At 36.0% G+C, this 24,472-nt stretch overlaps 1 protein-coding gene across 2 annotated transcripts in view; it reads left to right on the forward strand.

The window, feature by feature from the left end:
- Positions 1-24,472, forward strand: part of PCNX2 (pecanex 2) — a 409,779-nt gene that overhangs the window by 46,463 nt on the left and 338,844 nt on the right. For both annotated transcript variants that reach the window (XM_007481607.2, XM_007481606.2), the window contains exons 6-8: positions 6,321-6,468; positions 6,688-6,833; positions 17,134-17,227. In XM_007481607.2, coding sequence (XP_007481669.1) covers positions 6,321-6,468; positions 6,688-6,833; positions 17,134-17,227 — 388 coding nt within the window. The remainder of the gene's footprint in view (positions 1-6,320; positions 6,469-6,687; positions 6,834-17,133; positions 17,228-24,472) is intronic.

Raw genomic sequence — 24,472 nt, forward strand, 5'->3', positions numbered from 1 at the left:
TGATGACTGATAGGTAATTGGTTGGATATGGGTTGGATATGGAGGGTGAAAGACAATGAGGAGTCTAGAGGAAATGAGAGGATGGTGTTATTCTGTACAGTAATAAGGAAAGTATATGTAGGGGCAATATTTATTGGGAAATATAATGAGCTCTGCTTTGGACATGTTGACTTAACAATGTCTGCTAAACATTCAGTTTGTGGTTTCTGAAAGGCAGTTGGAGATACAAATTTGTCAGTCTGCAGAGAGTTTGGAGTAGGATAGATAAATTTGTGAATAGTCATGATAGAAATTGTAATTAAATCCTCAGGAGCTGAAGAGATCACCAAGTAGTATAGTGGGAGAAGAGAAGACTGAAGACATAACCCTGAGACACCTATGGTGAGAGTACATGATCTAGAAAATGTCCCAACAAAGGAAACTGAGAAGGGTCAGTCAGATGAAGAGAGAGAGAGAGAGAGAGAGAGAGAGAGAGAGAGAGAGAGAGAGAGAGAGAGAGAGAGAGAGAGAGAGAGAGAGTGAGAAAGAGTGGTTTCCAAAGAATCTAAAGCGATGCGTGTATTAAAGAATAGAGGGTGACAATCAGTTTCAAAGATTGTGCAGAGGTTCAGAAGAATGAAGATTAAGAAAAGATAATTTGATTTGGCAACTAAGGGATCATTGATAACTTTATAAAAAGTCATTTCAGTGGAAAGATAAGGTTGAAAATCAAATTATAGGGAGATAAAAAGAGCTAGAGAAAGAAAGTGAAACAAATCCCTTTAGGTGATCTTTTTTTTTTTAACCCTTACTTTTGCCTTAGAATTGACACTAAATATTGGTTCCAAGGCAGAAGAATTGTAAGGGCTAGACAATGGAAGTTAAGTGACTTTCCCAGGCTCCCACAGCTAGGAAGTGTCTGAGCTAGATTTGAACCTAGGACTTCCAATCATTAGACCTGTTTTTCTATCTACTGAAACACATAGCTACTCCTATGTAACTTTTTCAAGAAGTTTAGTCAGAAAGGACAGAAGAGATATAGGATAATAGTAGGGATGAAAGAATCAAGTCAAAGTTCTTTGAAGATGGGGAAGGTATGGGCATGTTTGTAGGCAGTAAGTAATGAGTCAGTAGATAGGGATATTGAAGACAAATGAAAGTGAAGATGAAAGAAGGGACAATCTATTGGAGAAATGGGAAGGAATGGCTTTTTTAAAATCAGGTAGAAGAGTTAGCCTTGGTAAAGGAGTAAGGAGTAAGGAGACAAGGTTGTGAAGGAAGAGATAGTGACAGAAGGTATCTGAATGATATGAGATGAGGAAGATAGGGGAAAAGGCTCCCATAGTGAATAGCCTCCATTTTTTTCTGTAAAATATGGGGCAAGGTTCTTAGCAGAGAGAGTAGGAGGTTTGAAGACAGATGAGGAAATTTTGAAGAGCTGCTGTGGAGCCTGGGAAAATGAGTTGATTAAACAGGTATGGAAAGATTGCTCAGTAACAATAAGGAGGGTCCATTTGAGGTTGTGTAACATAGATTTGTAGTTAACTCAGTCTGAATGGTTGTATGATTTTCTTCATTTTTATTCAGCAGCACATATAGAAGGGGAAATGGCAAGCAGTTGGGAGTGACCCAAGGCTGTGGCTTAGTAGGGAATAATTAGCAAAATTATAAGACAGCTAGTGTTTGAAGGCAACATAAAATTGAATTGCTTCCCCAAAGGGGTCCAGATGAAGAAAATAGAAGAGAATGCCTATTTCAGGGGAGGTGATCTGAGAGAAAATTGGAGAGTGAAGGGATTGAACAATGAGGTACAGATAAAGTTTAGAGTTTTGTAAGGGAAGGCATTGGGAGAGATGACAAACCAATGGATTATGGTCAGATAAAGAGATATGGCAATTCTTAAATGAAGTAGCAAATTTGTGGGAGATGGAAAGATCAAGGGTATAAGCATCTTTTATGTGTGTCTGAAGTAGGGTGGAGGCCCTACTTTTTTACTGGCCCATTTGGACGGTCCACGGGGAGGTCTGGGGGAGGGGGAAGGGAGTCAGAACCTAGACCGTCTGTCCATCCTCTAGCAGTTCTCCACAGCCCAGTCCTCTTGTAGAATGAGTCTTTGGCATCGAATGGTCGTTTTTGTAATGACCAGGTTTTCCTGGTTTCCTTTTCAAATAAAATATGACGCAGCAGCATATGGACAGTAAATTGTTCTGTTAACTCTCCTCCCTTCTCACTGTCTCCAGAATGCTCCTCCTCAGCAGCAGTAGTGGCTTTTCTCGATTCTGTTCTTTCTGCAACATTCTGTACAAAAATGTGCTGTCATCGTGCATTAGGCCTGGACTTGGCAAAAAAGAAAAAAAAAGAAACCTCTTTCTGCCCCCTCCCGCCTCCCCCCACCCGTGTCCCTTTTCACCTTTTGTATTTAATTTTAAAGTCAATGTACTGCAAGGAAGCTGGATGCAAGATAGATACTATATTCAAATGTACTGTTATTTAAGATGTAATAAAGCAGTTTGACATGAAAAACAATTTCATGGGAAATGAGTGAATTATCCTCAGTTTTTCACTTTCCATCACCCCACTTTGCCAGTCATTTGTCAAATCTTCTTGTTTCTTCCTCCACAGCATACCTTGCATATATGTCTTCCTAACTCTTCATACAGCCACCACTTTTGTTTAGACCTTTATTATCCCATCATCAGAACTACTGCTGTGACCTCTTAACTGATCTTCTTGCCTCAAGTCTTTCTTTACTCCAATCACTCCTCAATACAAATGTCAAAAGGGTTTTCCTTAAATGTAGATCTGACTGTGTCACTTTGTTGTTTTTCAGTAGTTTCAGTTCTGTTTGACTATACACAACCTCATTTTTTTTGGGGGGGGAAGGGGAATAAAGATTCTGTTTCATGATTTCCTTCTCCAGCTCATTTTACAGATGAGGAAACTGAGGCAACAGAGTTAAGTGACTTGCCCAGGATCACATAGCTAGTATGTATCTGAGCCTTGATTTGAATTTAGGATGAGTCTTCCTGACACCAAGCCCAGCACTCTATCCAGTACACCACCTAGCTGCCAATCATGTCACTACCCTACTTTAAAAAAATTCAGTGTCTTCTTAGTGCTTCTTGAGTCTTTGACATTTAAAGACCACCATAACCTGTCTCCAACCTACCTTTCTAGGCTTATTATGCATTCCTCCCATCCCTGTATGCTAGGGTCCAGACAATATGCCTCATTTCCATTTCTCAAATAATCAAGCCTCCACTCTACTACATAGAAACCATTTCTTCCTTTGTGACTCAACTCAAGCACCATGTCATAATAAAATGTGTCCCTGTTCACCCTACCTATGAGTTTTCTCCTTCCCCAAACTACCTTGTATTGAATTTGTATATGTATTTATATAGTACCTTATACATGTGTTTATTTTCTTTAAATTGTATAGGCATATAACAGGCAAGTATATGTATCTATTCATAAAAATATGTCTATATATACAAACACACACATGCACTGTCTGCTCCAGTGGAATTTAAGTTACTTGAGAGCAAGAATTGTTGGACTTCTAAACTTTTGTCTTTATATCTCCAGTACCTATCAGAGGGTTTGGCACATAATAGGTTCTTAATAAATATGTGTTGATAGATTGATTGGCCCAAATGGCAAACATTTGGCAATTGTCTTCTCTCAGGCTCAAAGGCCAACAATAGCAAATACTAATTTACCCAGGAAACCATTTTTTCATCCATCCAGGGGATTAGAATAGTGAGTGAAAATTGGTTTCAGAAATCATGAAAGACACAAACTGTTTCTGTTCTTCTTGAAAATAGCTACCAGGAAGCCATCAGTAGAGGGGAAAAGAACATATCACCAGGAACTTACTACTCCAAATATTAATGCCATCCTACTCTGTGAGGCCTTGGCATACCAAGTCCACTTGCTTTGACCTCAAAAAATTTAAGAGGATCCTAAGGATGCAATAAGGTCTATGAAATATTAACTTTTTAATTATCTACTTGACAACTGTGATGAGAATAGAAACTTAGTAATATACTTCCTTATAATCCCTGTGGTGCTTAACATATTATATAAAAACTACATCCTATGGAGATATCTATTAACTTATCTTGGAATAGAAAACTTATATTCTCTTCTGAAATATAGACTCCTTTTTAGAGACATGGGTCTTATAAAATAAACCTGAGGCTCCAAGGAGCCTACAAGTGTGGTCAATTGGCAAGCTCAAAGTTATACATTTTCTCCATCCTTCTTTCTCACCCTGCCACTAACATCCAATGAATCTATTTGTACTACCCCCTTCATGGAACTTCAGATTATAGAAACCTTAAGGAAATGACTTTGGTTTACTTAATTCAAAATCCACTTTAAATATCATATACCCTGATGACTGATGTATAGCATTAATTCTCTAGGGCATCTTTCCTCTTAGGATTTTACTATGAATATATGGACATGTACCCTTCCAAATCATTGCCTAGAATAAATGAGTCATGCTACTTCAACATTTTAAAAACACTTAAAATACTAATACATACATTTGTTGAAAGGTAACTATTCTACTTGAGAGATTAACTTATTTCTACTGAGATTTGCTTTATAAATGAATCTATTATTTCAGTAGTAAGTTGTAGTAATCAAAAAAAGCCACTGTACTCTTGGGTATGTTAAAGGGGGTCATGGTTTACATGATAAGAAGAAAATAGTCCTACTTTATTCCATACTGATCAATTTTCATCTGGAATATTGTGCTCAGTTTTGGAATCCGTGTTTTAAAAATGACCATAGGTTTACCAACATAGGTCTGTGGTAAGACCATGAGGATGGTCAAGAGCTGTGAGCATATGAGGATCTGTTGGAATAGAGTTAGCCTGGAGTAAAGGAGGCTCCAGGGGGATGTGATAACTATCTAAAAATATGTGTAGGGCTGTCATGTAGAGAAGTAACTATACTTCTATTTGGCTCCAGAGGGCATAACTTCAGAAAAATGAGTGGAAATTGGAAAGAAGCAAATTTATAAAATATTTTAGGAAAAACTTCTAAAATTAGAGCTATTCAAAAGGATAATTGGCTACCTAGAGAGGCAATGGGCTCTTCTGGCAAAAGCTGGACAACCACTTGTCCATTATGTTAATTTCTTTTGTCTAGGGGTTAGACAAGATGGCCTTTAATATCTCTTGCAACTCTCAAATTCTGATATTTAAATAATTCAAAAGGAACCACTGAACATAATTTAGCATGGTCTATCTGTTCTGCTCTGAGCATAAGCTGGTAGGATTTCAAGAGCTCATTCAATAATAAGAATACCTTATATTTTTATGATTTAGGGATTTATTTTCTACTGTTTTCACATTCATCATAGCCATTTGGTCCTCAGAATAATCCTCTCATAAATAGGAAGATACTATTATGCTCATTTTATAGTTTAGATGCTTAGTGGTTATGAATTGAAGGCAAGTCACACAATAAATAAATAATAAAGACTTTGAGTCAGGTCCCTTAACTCCCAATTTCATGTTTATTCCACTAAATCATTATGACTCTTTGAATTTTAACTGTAAAACAGGGTCCCTAGTAGGGTGAAGACATTGTGTTTTTATGATGAACTTTTGTTTGTCTCTCAAATTATTTAACTTTTAATGTGATTGCTTTCTCCCCATCTATATTCTAAGATTCTTGTCAGCAGGTACCAAATGTTTTCTCTCTCTCTCTCTCTCTCTCTCTCTCTCTCTCTCTCTCTCTCTCTCTCTCTCTCTCTCTCTCTCTCTCTCTCTCTCTCTCTCTCTCTCTCTCTTCCTCCACCTTAGCTCTGGTTAGCATCTATGATTTTATCACTAAGAGGGAAAACCACTGATGTTACACCCCACTGATACAGATCCCACCTCTGCTCACATACAAATTGGTGTTAGAGAATTGCCTGGGGCTCTGAGAGAAATGACTTATTCATTGTCACACAGCTTGTCACATAGAATCAGCACCTGAACAGAGGTCTACTAAGACACACTGCCCTGCACACAGTTAGGTTATAATAACTATGTGTTGATTGATAAATGAATGGAGTCTTCTGGAGAAGGTGGAGAAGTCAAATTTCCTGATAGGTGTATGGGCAAAGTGGAAAGAAGTGGGAAAGAGAGGTAAGGGAAAGAGAGTTATTGGAATTTTAACCTTTAATAAGTTTACTAGGAGAATATATAAACTGAGCCTTCAAATCTGGTATTATTTATTGAATGTTTAATTTTTCTAACCTATTAGTTAATACCCTTGGACTTAACCCAAGATACATTCAAGGTCTCTTTCTTAACACTCAATGGAATGTATTTTTTCAGATCACCACCCTTTGGAGAAAAAGGAAGAAATCATAGAAAGTGAAAAGCCCAGTGAGCATATTTCCAAACAAGGAAAAGGAGATGTACAAAGCCAAGATCATACTAGTGCTAGTCCTGCACTTACAGAGCCCACCAAGATTACTACACTGTAAGAACAATTAACTTATTTTCTAATTAAAGAGGTTATACAATATGAGTCATAATGTTCTCTATCTGATTTATAATCACACTCTGTGGTGGTGGTGGTGATGGGTAGTGTACATGTGTTTGTGTGTGTGTGTATATGTGTGTGTGTGTGTGTGTGTGTGTGTGTGTATTTACTATTTAAGAAACTCCTAATGGTAATTTAGAATTTTTTTGTGTTAAGTTTCCAGGGCAATAGGCAAAGACAAATTATCTACCGGGTTACTTCCCAGCAAGATAGTTCTGTTTTACAAGTAATAAGTGGGCCTGAGACATCTCTTCAAGATGAGATACCTGTAGATGCTATGCACGTTTTCATTGATGAACATGGTAAGTCTTTGCAGCTGTTGTTAACACACTATCAAAGAAGGGTCTCCAAGTTCTCTAATGGAAAATGCATGATCAGAGAGAGTAAATATTTACTGGGATATGGCATGGTCAACCTAAGTTCTTTCACCAGCTGAGCTATGATTGTTTAGAGCAACCACTCTATATATGTTGCTTGCCTTTGTGGAATTCATAGGCTAGTAAGGGAATAAAATGCAAACTCATAATTAAAATGTGTTTCATGGAAATTTTATTAAGTAATTGCAGAACAAAATGCTGTGATAATTTTCATGGAGAAGGCCAGCAGAGTTAAGGGATGACTTCTTGGATGAAGTCTCTTCCAACTCTGAGATTGAGTCAGTCTTTTGCACTGACTTATCCTCTCAAGTACCTAGAAATACTCTGTAAAGTCACAGGGTGAATCCCTCAGGGATTCTAGCTAGGCTAGATTCAATATTTTCTATAGATTAACATAGTTCATGAGTACTTACCTATGTATTTATTTTTAATAGTTCAATAGTTTAATAGCAAAGGCACTTTATGAAATAGGAAATAGTACACTAAGAAAAATAGTTAACAAAATGTTTCTTCCTTAAACCTGGGGACCCATAAACTCATAAATATTCTCACTCAATTGACTACAAAATGAATGGAAAGTCTGAAAACACATAAGGAATACATGTGGAGAGGCACACACACAATGAACATGTGCAGCCAGGGCATACATATAAAAAATAGATGTGGCATAAACATGGAGACTTAACTCATGCCTCTGACACTGCAGAGATGTTGGTGTTTTATGTTAATGTTATCATGCTGCCCCAATGGGACCCTCACTGCTTTTCTGAAGTTTGACTCATTAGATACTGTTTGGCTGGATCTCCTCCATTGCTCTGTCTGAGATTCCTCTGCTTTAATTTTTACCAAACACTGCCCTACTGCCTCCAGTTTCTTGGTCAACTCAAATTTTTAATCCTTGAGAATGTTTTAATCAAAAGAAGAATGAGTACTGCCATTATTCTTTTTTTCCCTCATTTTATTTAATTAGTCAATTTAGAATATTTTTCCTTGGTTACAAGAGTCAAGTTCTTTCCCTCTCTTCCATCCACCCCGTCTTGTAGCCAATGTGCAATTCCATTGGGTTTTACATGTGTCCTTGATCAACACCCATTTCCATATTGTTGATGTATGCACTAGGGTGATCATTTAAAGTCTATATCCCGAATAATATCCCAATCATCCCATGTGATCAAGCAGTTATTTTTCTTCTGTGTTTTTGCTCCCAAAATTCTACCTTTGTATGTGGATAGTGTTCTTTCTCATAAATCCCTCCTAATTATTCTGCATCATTGCATTGCTACTAATACGGATTTGCATTTCTCTGATTATAAGAGATTTAGAACACTTTTTATCTGCTTATTACTAGTTTTGATTTCTTTATCTGAAAATTTCCTATTTGTGTCCCTTGCCCACTCATCATTTGGGGAATGGTTTGATTTTTTGTACAATTGATTTAGTTCTTTATAAATTTGAGTAATTAGACCTTTGTCAGATGTTTTAGTTATGAAGATTTTTTCCCAATTTGTTGCTTCCCTTCTAATTTTGGTTTCATTGGTATTGTTTGTACAAACCATTTTTAATTTAATGTAATAAAGATTATTTATTTTACATTTTCAATTTTTTTCTAACTGTTGCTTGGTCTTAAAATCTTTCCTTTCCCAAAGATCTGACAAGCATACTATTCTGTGTTCATTTAATTTACTTATAGTTTTCTTCTTTATATTCAAGTCATTCACCCATTCTGAATTTATCCTGGTGTAGTGTGAGTTGTTCATCCAAACCCAATCTCTACCATATTGTCTTCCAATTTTCCCAGCACTTTTTTTCAAATAGTGTATTTTTGTCCCAAAAGTTGGGATCTTTGGATTTATCATAGACAGTCTTGCTGAGGTCACTTACTCCAAGTCTATTCCACTGATCTTCCTTTCTGTCTCTTAGCCAGTACCAGATTATTTGGATGGCCACTGCTTTATAGTATAGTTTGAGATATGATTCTGCTAGGTGACTTTCCTTCACATTTTTTTCATTATTTCCCTGAATATCCTTGATCCTTTGTTCTTTCAAATGAACTTTGTTATAGTTTTTTTTTTCTAATTGAGTAAAAAAGTTTCTTGGTAGTTCAATGGGTATGGCACTAAATAAGTGGATAATTTTGGGTAGGATTGTCATTTTTGTTATGTTAGCTCATCCTACCCATGAGCAATTAATGTTTTTCCAATTATTTAGATCTGGTTTTAATTGTGTGGAGAATGTTTTGTAGTTGTGTTCGTATAGTTCCTGTGTTTGTATTGACAGATATATTCCTAAGTATTTTATGTTGTCTAGGATGGTTTTAAATGGAATTTATCTTTGCAATTCTTACTGCTTAGATGTGTTGGAAATATGTAGAAATGCTGATGACTTATGTGGGTTTATTTTGTATCCTTCAACTTTGCTAAAGTTGTTGATTATTTCCACTAGCTTTTTAGTTGATTCTCTAGGATCATCATTTCATCCACAAAGAGTTATAGTTTGGTCTCCTCATTGCCTATTTTAATACCTTCAATTTCTTTTTCTTCTCTAATTGCTACTGCTAGTGTTTCTAGTACAATGATAAATAATAGAGGTGATAGTGGACATCCTTGTTTCACTCTTGATCTTATTGGGAATGCTTCTAATTTATCCCCATTGCAGATGATGTTTGCTGATGGTTTTAGGTATATACTGTTTATTACTTTTAGGAAAGGTCCATCTATTCCTATACTTTCTATTGTTTTCAATAGAAATGACTTTTTTTTGTCAAAGGCTTTTTCTGCATCTATTGAGATAATTATGTGATTTTTGTTGGTTTGCTTGTTGATATGGTCAATTATGTGGATGGTTTTCCTAATATTGAACCATCCTTGCATTCCTGTTATAAATCCCGCCTGATTGTAATGAATAACCCTTGTGATCACTTGCTGGAGTCTTTTTGCTAGTATTCTTTTAAAGATTTTTACATCTATGCTCACTAAGGAGATTGGTCTATACTCTGTAGTTTTCTTTCTCTGTTATTGACCTGCCTGACTTTGGAATCAGTACCATATTTGTGGCCTAAAAGAAATTTGGTAGAACTCCTTCTTTGCTTATAGTTTGTGTAGTATTGGCATTAGTTGTTCTTTGAATGTTTGATAGAATTCACTTGTGAATCCATCAGGCCCCGGGGATTTTTTCTTAGGGAGTTCTATGATGGCTTGTTCAATTTCTTTTTCAGATATGGGATTATTTAAGTATTATATTTCTTCTTCTGTTAATCTAGAAAATTTGTATTTTTGTAAATATTCATACATATCACCTAGATTGCCATATTTGTTGCCATGTGATTGGGCAAAATACTTTTTAATGATTGCCTTAATTTCCTTTTCATTAGAGGTGAGGTCTCCCTTTTCATTTTTGATACTGTTAATTTGTTTTCTTCTTTCTCTTTTTTTATTAGACTGACCAGTACTTTGTCTGTTTTATCTGTTTTTTTTTTCAAAGTACCAGCTTCTAGTCTTGTTTATTAACTTACTAGTTCTTTTCCTTTCAATTGTATTAATTTCTCCTTTAATTTTTTAGGATCTCTAATTTAATTTTCATCTGGGGATATTTAATTTGTTAGCTTTCTAATTTTTTAATTCGCGTGTCCAATTCATTGATTTCTGCCCTCTCTAATTTATTAATATATGAACTCAAGGATATAAGTTTCCCCTAAGTACTGCTTTAGCTGCATCCCATAGATTTTGAAAGGATGTCTCTTCATTGTCATTTTCTTCAATGAAATTGTTAATTGTTTCTATGATTTGTCCTTTAACCGATTTTGGAGAATCGTATTATTCAATTTCTAATTAATTTTTGATTTGCCTCTCCATATACCCCTACTAATTATTATTTTTATTGCATTGTGGTTTGAAAAGGTTGCATTTATTATTTCTGGCCTTTTGCACCTGTTTTCCATTTTTTTATGCCCTAGTACATGGTCAATTTTTGTAATTGTACTATGTGCTGCTGAAAAGAAGGTGTATTCCTTTTTGTCCCTATTTATTTTCCTCCACATATTACTAATTAATTTTTCTAAGATTTCATTAACTTCTCTTACTTCTTTCTTATTTATTTTTGGTTCAATTTATCTAGTTCTGATTGAGGAAGGTTCAGGTCTTGCACTAGTATAGTTTTTCTATCTATTTCATACTTGAGCTACACTAGTTTCTCCTTTAGAAATTTGAATGCTATGCCATTTGGTGCATACATGTTGAGTATCATTGTCTATACTGCCTTTTATCAGGATGTAATTACCTATCCTATCTCTTTTAACTAGATCTATTTTTACTTTGGCCTTGTCAGATATCATGATTGTGACTCCTGCCTTCTTTTTATCAGTTGATACCCAATATATTTTGCACCTTCCTCTTACTTTTACCCTATGCCTATCTACCTTCCTCATGTGTGTTTCCTGTAGATAACATATGGTAGGATTTTGGTTTCTGATCCACTCTGCTATTTGCTTCTGTTTTACAGGTGATTTCATCCCATTTACATTCAAAGTTATGATTACTATCTGTGTATTTCCCAACATTTTCATTTTTTCTCCTTGTCTTGCTCTTTCCTCTTTCATTATTTCCTTCTGAACCAATATTGTTTTTAATCAGTCCCCCTAATCCCCATCCTTATTTTACTTTCCTTTCTCACCCCTCCCTTCTTATTCCTCTCTGAATTTTCTTTTGGGGTCTTTTTAAGCTACCCCACACACTCTCCCCCCCCTTGAATTACTTCCCTCCCCACCTTACCTTTCCACCCCCTTTATTTTTATTCTCTTTTGGTTTTTTTAATTCTGTTAAATTCTACTTCCTCTCTTTCCCTCCACCTTTTTTAACTCCCCTCCCAACTCCCCCCCCTTAATTTTCCCCTCTCAGCATCCCTATAGGGTAAGATAGAGTTCAATACCCCAATGGATCTAGATGCTATTTCCTCTCAGAATTGATTCCACTGAAAAAAGGTTTGAGTATTACTTTTTAGCACTCTCTTCCTCTCCTTCTTATAGTTGTATTCTTCCCCTCCCTCTCCGTGTGACTTTTTGTGTAGTATAGGTTATCCTAACTTTCTTATTCCTTCAAGTTTCTCTTGATGCCATTCCCCCTTTCTTTCTTCTTCTCTCTTTTATATATGATTTTAAAACACTTAGTACCCCAATCTTTACCTATGGATAATTCTTTTAAATACCATAATAGTAAATACAATTTTTACAGTTACCAATAACATTTTCCCATATAGGAATATAAGTGATTTGGCCTTATTTGAGGCCCTTAGAGAACAACAAAAAAAATAAGACCCCCTCTCTTTTTTATTTACCTTTTCAGGTTTCTCTTGGTTTTTGGATTTCAGTGTCAAATTTTCTGTTTAGTTCTGGTCTTTTCTTTACAAACATTTGGAAGTCTTCTATTTTGTTGAGTGCCCATACTTTCCCCTGGAAGTATATAGTCAATTTTGATGGGTAGGTGATCCTTGGTTGTAGACCCAATTCTCTTGCCTTTCTGAATATCATATTCCAAGCCTTGTGGTCTTTTTGTGTGGAGGCTGCCAGATTCTGTGTAATCCTGATTTGTGCTTTTTGATATCTAAATTGTTTTTTCTGGCTTCTTGTAATACTTTCTCCTTAGCTTGGAAGCTCTTGAATTTGTCAATTATATTCCTGGGGGTTGTCTCTTGATGATTTAGTGTACAGGGTGATCTATGGAATCTTTCAATGCCTATTTTGTTCTCTTGTTGCAGAACATCAGAGCATTTGGTTAATTTTCTTGGTTAATTTCTTGTAGTATGGTGTCAATGTTTCTGTTTTTTTTTCCCCAGGTTTTCAGGTAGGCCTACGATTCTCAAATTGTCTCTCCAACTTCTATTTTCAAGGTCAACTACCCTCTCAATGGGATATTTTGTGTTGCTTTCTAATCTATCATTTTTTTTTTACTTTGCTTTATTAATTCTTGCTGTCTTGTGAGATCATTGGCTTCTACTTGAGCAATTCTAGTTTTAATGACTGGTTTTCAGCTAAGATCTTTTGATTTTCCTTTTCAGTTTGATCTATCCTGCTTTTCATGTCTTCCAGCAGGTCATTTCTGGTCTTCAATTTGCTTATTATCTCATTTGATTTCTGGGCTCCAATTTCCAAGTGGGAGATCCTATCTTTTAAACTGTTATTTTCTTTTTGGACTATTTCCCCACTTTTCTTGCCACATCTCTTCCATTTTTCTGACAATCTCAGATTTAAAGTCTTCAACAACTGGTTACCAATTTTCATTTTTTCCCCAAAGGTTTTGGTGTGTGTAATTGTTGGTTATCTTCTGCTGTCTTTTCTTTGGTCTGGGTTTTTTCTGTATAAAAATTATCAAGAGTCCACAATTTCTTCTTGTTTTTTGTTTTGTTTTGTTTTGTTGTATTTGTGGATTTTAGTTCCTGGGAGTTGGTGACTATTGCCTTGTTCCTTCCTGGTCTGATGTCTAAGTGAAGAATGTGGGGGATCTTTGTATTGGGCTCTGGAGAGGTTTTTGCCCTGAGGATATTTTTCCCCAGTCCTCAGCAGTGTCCAGCTGCTCTTAATGGCATATATAACCCCTAAGAACTTAAAGATTGCCTTGCAGACATCTAGGTAAGTCTCTGTATTGAGCACTGGAGAGGTTTCTGTCCAGAGGCTATTTCTCCTGTCTCTGTGGCATTTTGCTTTGAACCTCCCCTTTCTTCCCAAGCTCTGTGCCCTATATCCACATTTCCTCTGCCTCCTGGGGTTCCTAGTCTTGCTGTTCTTACAGGCAGGTCTGGCCCCTGAGAACTTAGAGGTTGCCTGGAAGAGGTCTGGGTGTAGAGTGTAGGGAGGTCTCTGTATTGAGCACTGGAGAAATTTTAGCCCGAGGGCTTTTTACAGTTCTTTGTGGCAATTTTACTGTGAGCCACACCTTCTCCCCAAGCTCTGCAATCCTCTACCTGCACATTTCCTCAGCCTCCCAGTGTTCTGAGTCATTTCTCTTAGAGGTAAGTCTGTGTTGAACTCAATCAGCCTCCCTCCTAGAACTCAGAAGTTTGTCCCATGCTTGCTCAGACTCTGGAAAGGTAGGCGAAGTGGGGGAGGGGTGGTGAGCTCACCCATTGTTGGGGGAAATTTGGCCCCCTTTTAGTGTGGAAATGCCCTAACTTTGCCTATCTTCTCTGCTGTGTCCTAATGTGGAACTCCTTCTCTCATTTGATTTTGGTATTGCCTATTTGAGGCACTCTGTCTTTATTGGTGGAGAGGAGAAGAAGAGCTCTGCTTCTACTCAGTAGACCTGGAAGTCCTCAACAAATTTGATCTCATGGAATCCCTTAAATAAGAAAATTTAAAGAAAAAAAAACATTCTCCCCCCTTTTTCCCTCTCTTTCTTATTTACCTTTTCATATTTCTCTTGATTTTTGTGTTTGGACATGAAACTTTCCACTTAATTCTGGACTTTTCTTTACAATGATTCTCAGATTGTCTCTTTTTTTCTGATCTATCATCTTGTCAGTGAGATATTTTATGCTTTCTATTTTATCAGTCTTTTGACTTTGCTTTATTAATTCTCACTGTTTTGCAAGGTCATTGCTTCCAATTGCCTAATTCTGGTCTTTAAGGACTAGTTTTTCACTATAATCTTTTGATTTTCTTTTTTGGTTTGGTCTATTCTGCTTTTCATGACTTCCAACTGTTTCACCAATTGGGAGTTCCTGTCCTTTAAACTATTATTTTCTTTTTAAACTATTTCCCGCTTTTCTTGCCAAAATCCTTCCATCTTTTTGATAAGCTCAGATTTAAATTCTTCAAGAGCTTGTGGCCAATTTCCATTTTTCTTAGAAGGTTTGGATGCATTTATTTGTATGTCCTCTTCTGCTATTTCCTCTGTAGTCTGGATTTTTCCTCCATAAAAATTATCCAGGGTCAATGTCTTCTTCTTGTTTTTCTTGTTGTTGGAAAGTTTTTTTCCCCCTGGGATTTGTTTGCTATCACTATGGTGATTTTTCCTTCCCTTTCCAGTCTGAAGTCTGAGTGAGGAGGGCAGGCTCTCTGTGTATGGATCTAAGGAGCTTGTTTTTTGTCTGAGCCCATCTCTCAAGACTCTGTAGCTTCTATTGTTTACTGTCCTTCTCTGCACTATCTCTGCCAGCACCCAAGGTCTACTCTCTTCAGCCTGCTGGGATCTCAGGTCTAGCTGCTCTCAAGGGTAGGTCTTTGGTGGTCTTAGTCAGCTACCAAGGACCTAGAAGTGCCCCTTGCTTGCTCTAAAGGTGACCCTCGCTTACTCACTGATTCTAGTGCACTGGCTCTGACTCTGGCTGTGTATGTGGGGTGGGTGAGGGTTGATCAGCTCATGTTTTGGGGAAGCTATTTTACCCCCTTATAATGTAGAAATGCCCAAATCTCATGTACTTTCAATGCTGAACTATACTTTAGAGTCCCTTTGTTCATATTCTGCCATTATTTTTCACTTTAACCTTTTTCTAACTTTTTTTAAGCAAAGGCAGAAATTCTGCTCTCATACTAGCAAAAAAAGTGTTCTTTTGCATTATCCTTTATTGTTCCTGCTGATCTAAGAGTCTTAGAGTCTGATCTCAGGCTGTGCAAATTTTTTACTTTTTCTGTAAGAGATTCTTGGTCTCAGGCACATAGCACTTTAGACCAAAGTAAAGGGTCTACCTAAATAATTAATGTCCTCAGGCTTGGTCTTTTCTTTGATCTTTTCTTTCTAATGCAGGGGTTTGGGTCACTTTGTGAGAGATTTTATCCTTGTTTATAACACTTCACATATTTAAAAATTTTAATTTTTGAAGAATAGTCTATAAATCAGGAAATAGTTGGACTTTGAATCAGAAATAACTTCATTCTTACCTTATATACTAGCTCTGTGACCCTGGTCAGTCACTTATTTACTGTGCCCTAACTGTAAAGTTATGGGGTTGATTTTGACAGCCTTTAAGTTTCCTCACAGTTTCAAATATATTATCTTCTAATCATATCAACTCCTAAATACCTCTAGATATTTTCTGGTTTTCAAACTCTAAGTCTCTTCTTTTTTCCAAGTATAAGATTAGTGAAGGAAGAGCAGAGAGATAATGTCCCGTGACCAGGGGACAAGATTTCTTCCCCTTTCACTTCCTGGATTTCTTATAGACAGATACAATAAGTCAAAAATATGCCATTACAACTCTGATTCCACCAGAAAGATCATTGACTACTTAAGATATCTGTACTTTCTAGTGCCTAGCTATAATAGATTGCCCTGACAATGATCATATATTTAGATCCATAGATTATTAGGTCTAAAGAGGCTTTAAAGATCATGTAGTCCAGCTCTGTCACTTTAAAGAAGAGAAATTAAAGCCCCAGTGTATTTAGAAAGCAGTCAACTGGCAAGTTCAAGGTCACATACTTCCCCATTGATTCTCTCTTTCCACTACCAGTCAACAATTGCATTTGTGCTACTTTTGTATGGAACCTCAGATTATAACAAGTTTAGGGAACTTTCTTTGGCTTCCATGCTTAAAGAAACCGCTTCAAAAGTCACATCAAAACACTCATGAGGGCTGATATATGGTGCCATTCTTTAGAGTGTATCTTTTAATGATATTTACTCGGATATCATATACATATACAGCTTACCACATTTCAGTTGTCTAAGGTACACATGGATCATTTTCTTCCCTCTTTACTTGAATGAAACACATTAGGGGCCTTCTCTGAAGGAAGACATTTTGCATGCAAAATGATTTTTAAAAATTTTTCTGGAACATATCAATTCATGATGCCCTTCTGTGCAAAATGTATAGCTGTAATTCTGAGTTTCAATACTCTATTATAATTATTAAAGAACAATACCAATTAGGTTATGATACCATCTCATCTCTATATATCTTATATGTAGAAAGGAATATGAAGGAAATACCTTCAATTCATTTTTAAAAATTAAAAATCAATGTATGTAATCTATTATGATATCAACAATATTGCATAGAATAAGTATAGAAAATCAATAGGCTAATTATAGTTTAAATACAAATTATAAGATAGACTATTTCCTTAATATTTTAATGTGGAAATTAGTCTTCCTTCTTTAAGAAAACTTTAAAAATATACTCTGCCATCTTTAAAACTAAAAGAATAGTTTTACATATTTTCTCTATAATTTAAAGAAGTAAAGTACAATTACATACACATAATTTTATGCTGTATATTTTGACATTTTTAAAGGGGAAATTCGATCATGTTATTTGAAGTCTGGGAATCAGAAGGAAGGAGAATTACTCCGTCAGCCATCAAATTGTGACTGTGTTTCAAATGTTCGGTAAGTGGAGAGTTAATCTGAAATTCATTAGACTTCACATTGCTGGGGGATGTGCAATATATTCTGGCTGTGAAAGTGAAGTGAGGAGGCCTAACATAGAAAGAACATATTAATTAGTTTTTAAGTGTTAAGCCTTGTGGCTTTTTTTCTACAAAGAAAAAATTCTAAGATTAATTGAGAAACGGAATGAGTGAATTACAATTTAATGATAGTTATAAATCAGCTAGAAATTTTGAGCATTCTCTAAAATTGAAAATGTAGGTGGTGAACTGTAGGTGTGGAATGGGGCATGTGTTACTGGGCATGGCTAATACATTGAGTTGTTTTGCGTAAATCTGCTATTTTCTTATAAAGGAGAATTCTTTGGTGTGCAGTAGGGAAGAGTTGTTCTTAGGAAATGACAATAACATTAAAAATCAATAAACATGTATTTAAAATAGAACGTGCAAAAATAGAACGTGCAAGTATTACTACAGAATCTTATATAAAAATAATACTATGACATAAACACAAGAATCTCAGAATTTTGAGAGTTGGAAGGGACTTCACTTCATCTATCTTAATCCCTCAACAAAAAGGAATCACTACTACCATATACTTAACATATGGGAATCCAGCATTTGTTTAAAGACCCCAAAATAAGGGAGAATACATCACTTCATAAGGCAGTTCATTTCACTCTTGTTCACTCTGGTTGTTAGGAAACTTACTGAAATCCAGTCTAAATTTGCCTCTTTTCAACTTTCATCTATTTATACTACTTCTACACTCTGGGACCAAACAGAACAAATCTAGTCCCTCTTCTGTATGATTTTTTGTTGTTTAGTTGTTTTTAGTCATATCTAACTCTTCATGACCTCTTTTGAGGTTTTCTTGGCAAAGATACTGAAGTGGTTTGCCATTTTCTTCTCTAGTTCATTTTATAGATAAGGAACAGAGGCAAACAAGGCTAAATGACTTATACAGTCACACAGCTAGTAAGTATTTGAGGCTGGACTTGAACTCAAGTATTCCTGACTCCAGACCCAGTGATCTTTCCACTAAACCACCTAACTACTCTACATAATAGTCTTTCAATTACTTGAAAGCAACTCTTCTGTTCCCCTTGATTTTTTTCTTCTTTAAGCCAAAAACCTTAGTTCCTTTGACTAATCTTCATAAGAAACAGACTTGTACTCTTCATCCTGGTCACCCTCCTTGTATCAATGACCCTCTTAAACTGTAGTACCCAGAAATTAATAGAATACTCTTTGGATTTGTTTATAAAACAGAAGGATTGAAAAAAAGAGCTAGAGCCAATTTTTAATGTTGATAAGACAATGCTAATGGGTGATAGAAAGTTGAATTGCTCAGTTCATATTTTGTTTCTGTTTTCTCTATCCAGGAAAATAGTCTCTGAACTGACAAGAACAAAACAAAAATGACTAATAGGAAGATGATACCTAAGACAAATAGGACATATTAAAAAGGGCATATAGGTACCTAGGATGAGTTAAGTCCCTTGGTCTAGAAGAACAACATTCTAGATAACTAGAAAAAATGGATAAATGTAGCACAGGTATTACCAAAGATTTTTGAAAAGTCAGGAGAGTGGGAAAGAGTGTAGAACTTGAGAAGGGGAAATGTCTTTTTGAGTCCCTGAGCCAGTCTATTAAAAATCTCTTTAAATTTAGGTTTGAATTTTGACAACAGACCTGCGGCCATTACTGGTTCTGTGCTTAAAAATTTTCAAGAAGCTAACAACGTTTGTGTTTCATTGACATAGTGTTAGAGGAAACAGTCCTACATTCATGCCCTGATGAGGATTTGGAGGAGGCTTTTAGTGAAGGTTTCCCATAGAAACATTGTTGTAAATAGTGATTAAGTTGTTTAGTAGTGAGTACTGGCTCATGTTAATGTGTCATTAATAACATTGTTTCTAAGAAAAATAGGCGTGAAGAAATCAAAACAACTAACTTAGAAATGTGCTTTGAGCACAGATTCTTTAAGTTCAAAGTGACTTGTATTTGAGAATTTGTCAATAATTCTTTTGTTACAGTTTTCAAAATGTGGGTTATCCAAGAATACAAAACTATAAACTATATATAGTTATGCATATTTTGAGATGACTCAATCAGATGAGTATTTATTAAGCATTTATTATGTGGTAAGTTCATAGGAATATAAAGTTAGAGCTAAAAGGTGCTTAGAGACTGATTATTCTAACCCACAACACACATTTCATGGGTGAAGAACTGATACCCTCTGCCCTGAATACAAAAGATACAAAAATGAAAGTGAACATTGTTCCTGACTTTATGGAGTTTAAATTTTAATAGAGTAATTAAGTACCAATAAATATTTAAGTCCAAATTAAGAAAATGTACAAGAAACATCAAACAGAGCTTTAGATATGAGGAGGGAAAGTTCTCCCCCAACTTTGGGAATCAGAGAGGGACTCACAGAAGAGTTGATATCTAAAGCTAGCTAAAGGGCTGGAAATCTTTCTAAAGGCAGAGATATGATGGGAGTCTTTTCTAGAGAGAGATAATTGCATGGAAGTGGGAGAAAGGAGGATAGGATTGGGAAATAACTATTAGCCCAGTTTGGCTAGAGAATGACAGCTTTTAAAGAGGTCATACCATTTCAGAACCTTCACTTGAAAGTAAGATTTTTAAAATAATTTAATGGCATTCATCTCTTTTTGTGTTGTATTTCAGTAATAGTTTATTCTAATATGTAATTTTGGCTTTGGCCTACCTTCTTAAAGCTTCTGCCAGTAGATGATAGGTGGGATAGATCTATTAAACTGAAAAAGTTTCAAATAATGGCCTTGTGACTGTTATCCATGTTTGTATATATATATGTACATATATATGTATATATGTATAAAATACACATATATGTATTTTGCAACTATATATGCATATATGCACATGAATATACAAAAACATATAAATACTACATTTGTATGTGTGTTTATGTGTGTGTACACACATGTAAGCACATATATTTTATTGACCACAAGCACAGATGTGTTATAGTGGGGTGGTGGAATCCCAATACAAGTTAATGATGGATAGCTAAAATGTGAAAGTATTCTCTCTCAATGTAATGGTTTTTTGCCTGTTGGGGTTGGGGGAGTCAAGGTTGGCTAAATATATTTCATTTTTTCCATTAAGTTTCAGAATGATAGGAAAATGGCTAAATTGCATTTGCCATATTTTGTTGATACCCAAAGGACATATAATTAATATTCGTCAGAAGTGGGTTCATATCTAAACTCTTCTACTTGGGCAGCCTAAATGGTTGTTGTCTTTAATTGCCTAGATGGAAAAGTGAGTTGTACTCTCTAGTTGAAGACACCAAGGGACTAGTAGCCTGCATTTACTTAGGAGTTTTAAGACACAGGGTCTGCTATGGTAGCTGTCATAACACTGGTAGGGCAATGGCATCAGGGAGCATGGACCATTATAGCAAAAGATGAGTTTCTGAAAGGTGACCAGGATGAGGTAGATGCCATTATCACTATGCCACACCAGCAAGTTCTCTGGAGAGATTCAGTAGCCAGTATTAGCTCAAACTGCAGATTAGACTTTAAACACACCAAATTTATGTAATAGGATACAGTTCAAGAAGAATGGGGCCATAGTTTCATCTGATTCTTCAAAAAGCTTGTGGCATCAAACCGTAGAGAAGGCTCCTGTAGTACAGGTACCAAAAGAGATTATAGGGTTTAACAGAAAGTTTAATCAGTTTGTTAACTATAAAATACTTTACAGTTATGTGCATTTCTTGTGTTCCAGGATAAAAAGCACACATTTATATGCAAGAGACATATATATATATACATACATATATATATATATATACATACATATATATGTAAAATCCAGGAAATTTCTGATCCAGTGATCATAAAAGTCAGCTATTGAGTCATGTAATAAGAGTGGCAAAGCACTTTACATTACCTTATAGCAGGGATTCTTAATCTTTATTTTGTTCTATGAACCTCATTGACAGTCTGGAGAATCTTATGAACAACGTTTTTAAAATAAATACAATACAATACACAGTATTACAAAGGACACTGATTATTTTGAGATTCAGTTTTTTCACATATTTATAAGAGAAGAAGAGGAGGAGAAGCAAGAAGGAAGAGGAAGAAGAAGAAGAAGAAGAAGAAGAAGAAGAAGAAGAAGAAGAAGAAGAAGAAGAAGAAGAAGAAGAAGAAGAAGAAGAAGAAGAAGAAGAAGAAGAAGAAGAAGAAGAAGAAGAAGAAGAAGAAGAAGAAGAAGAAGAAGAAGAAGAAGAAGAAGAAGAAGAAGAAGAAGAAGAAGAAGAAGAAGAAGAAGAAGAAGAAGAAGAAGAAGAAGAAGAAGAAGAAGAAGAAGAAGAAGAAGAAGAAGAAGAAGAAGAAGAAGAAGAAGAAGAAGAAGAAGAAGAAGAAGAAGAAGAAGAGGAGGAGGAGGAGGAGGAGGAGGAGGAGGAGGAGGAGGAGGAGGAGGAGGAGGAGGAGGAGGAGGAGGAGGAGGAGGAGGAGGAGGAGGAGGAGGAGGAGGAGGAGGAAGAAGAGGAGGAGGAGAAGGAGGAGGAAGAAGAAGAAGAGAGGAGGGAGAGAGAGAGAGAGAGAGAGAGAGAGAGAGAGAGAGAGAGAGAGAGAGAGAGAGAGAGAGAGAGAGAGAGAGAGAGAGAGAGTTTCCTCCCTTAGAAGGCATTCAGTGCATTGTTGATCCTCTATGACAATTTGAGACAACAGAATTTAATCTGAAAGAAATTTTAGAAGTCATTTTGTCTAAACCCTTCATTTTACAGATAAGAAATCTGAGGTTCAGAGTAGTTGAGCAGTTTGTTGAAAATCCCACAGGTAGTAAATAGCAGAGAAAGGATTCAAACCGAAGTCCTCTGACTCCAAATCCTGTGCTCTTCCTTTTCTTTCTACAGCATTCAGCTCCCGACATGTTTGGGGCAAGAGGTAAGAACAGATAGGACAACAGATAGCATAGAGATAATATAGTAAAGAGAAGTTGCATACCTACATGCCTCAGATTCCAGATCCACTGAAGAATCATATCCAGTAAACCTCAAACTTTCTCCAAGTTTGCCATTTTTCTGTTATTCTCTGCTGCCACCTTCATTGTAATGGTTGGACCATGTGACAATAAGAATCCTTCTTCCTAGTTTCTTCTTACTGATATTCCCACATTTATTTCTCTTTCCATTAAGCATCCTTCCCCTTAGTCTCCTTCATCTTCTCCTTCCACTTCCTCTCTATACTGAATTACTATTGACACTTATCTTGTGTCCATATATTTTCATTTATCTATGATTTAGTACAGTTTCATTGTTTCTCCATGTATCAGTGCTTACTAGGGTTCCATTTTTGCCCTAAAGTCAGATGTATTGCATTTCGTTCCTATTCCTCTGGATTTTTCAGAATCCTCAAGGGGATTGGGTTTTTTTTTCTCATCTCCATAGGTTCAAATCTTGAACCATGTGAGCCTGTCAATGTGAGGGGTTCAAGAAGTCAAGCTGTGTTTAACCACTGAACAGTCTGATGACTTTTACAAGAAACAATTACTTCAAAGTTCTAGCCAGAACAAATATTTAAACATTTCTACACACACACACAATCCTACTTATACCTCTTTAATTTCTGGAGATGGGAGAGGGATTAGTTTTACAGTTTAGCTCAGTTTAAACATTAATATCACCAAATCAAATTTTAAATCAAAAGCCCCACCTGGGCTTGTGTTCTGGGATCCTAGATTGTAAGAGCTTCTCCTCTGGGCTAGTGGCTACATTCCAGTGGAGAAACTGGGATCCAGGGTCTCCATAGTGGCTTGAGATCACCCTATATTTGTAATAAGATTAGTGAGGGATATTGTATGAAGTCAAAATGGTGATTTATTCTAGATTATATTGTCTTGCCTTAATTATAAGCTCTTACAACATGAAGAAATATGGTGTGACATTACTAATATGGTGGCCTTCTTGCTATGAAGTTTTCTGTAAAATAGGGTAATTTTTATAGATTGTATAAAGAGACTAAGACTCTCTGACATTGTATTCAAGTTCCAATTATTTCAATAATAGTGGGTTATTTAGCACTTTAAATATGTCTAGTATTTATATGCATTCTTAATTTGTTGTTGTTATCATATAGCTATTTTTAGTCGTGTCCAACTCTTTGTGACCCATATGAAGTTTTCTGTGCAGATTCTGGAGTTTTGCCATTTCCTTCTCCGTCTTATTTTATAGAGGAGCAAACTGAGGCAAACTTGCCCAGGGTCACACAGCTAGTAAATGTCTGAGGTCAAATTTGAACTCGTCTTCTTGGCTCCAGATCCATCACTCTATCCACTGTGCCACCCACCTGCTCATTTTAGCTTCTCTAAAATCCTTTGAAGTATATACTGCTGTCCTCATTTTGTACATGAGGAAGTTGAGACTCAGAAAGGTTAAGGGGCTAGCTCACAGACACACAGCTGGCAAATATCAGAGGTAGGTTTTTAACTCAAATCTTCTTGACTCCCAAGTCTAGCTACTCTCTCTACTACAATTTATTTACTCTATTCAGATATTACAGAAACAATCAAATACCTTTGCTGCCTTAAAGAACACTTTGTAACTGTTCTATTATTATTTAATATTTTCTGAGTACAAATAAGTAATTAGATAATGCTCCACTATCTATGTGTCAAGTACTCAAGCTCAGTTACTGGCTGACCTCCTGACTGTTCCCCTGGATAACTTGAGAAGGCGGGGTCTCACCTGTTTTACTAAACAGTGGTAGCTGCAAATGTATGTCAGCCTTTCCTTGTTCTTCAGGAATTAAATACTCTTGCTGGTCCAAGGAAATATCTTGAGAGCATATCTGTTCCCTGTACTACTACTTCTTTAGACTAAAAGAGAAGATTTATGAAATTCTCCTTTAAACAATTTGTAAAAGAGGATTTGGGGCAGGGGAATAATGGAATATTCTACAAATTCAGTGATTTGTTTGGATAAACAGATTTACATGATATGCTTCCTGTCTCCTATGATAATATCAATCACTGCCATTAAAATGGCAAAGATCTGCTTATACAGACAGCTTTTCCCCCAGACAATGCTGGAGAAGCAGTTAAAGCTATGCCATCTGCTCTGTTCATACTCAGGAGAAAACATTTCAATTCCTTGCAAAACCAGATCCTCTTCTAGAATTTCATCTACTTCATGACTGAATGTTTTAATAGTCTTAAACTCCTCCCTTGGCTCCTTGAA

This window comes from Monodelphis domestica, chromosome 2 (assembly GCF_027887165.1).
Source record: "Monodelphis domestica isolate mMonDom1 chromosome 2, mMonDom1.pri, whole genome shotgun sequence".
NCBI lineage: Eukaryota > Metazoa > Chordata > Mammalia > Didelphimorphia > Didelphidae > Monodelphis > Monodelphis domestica.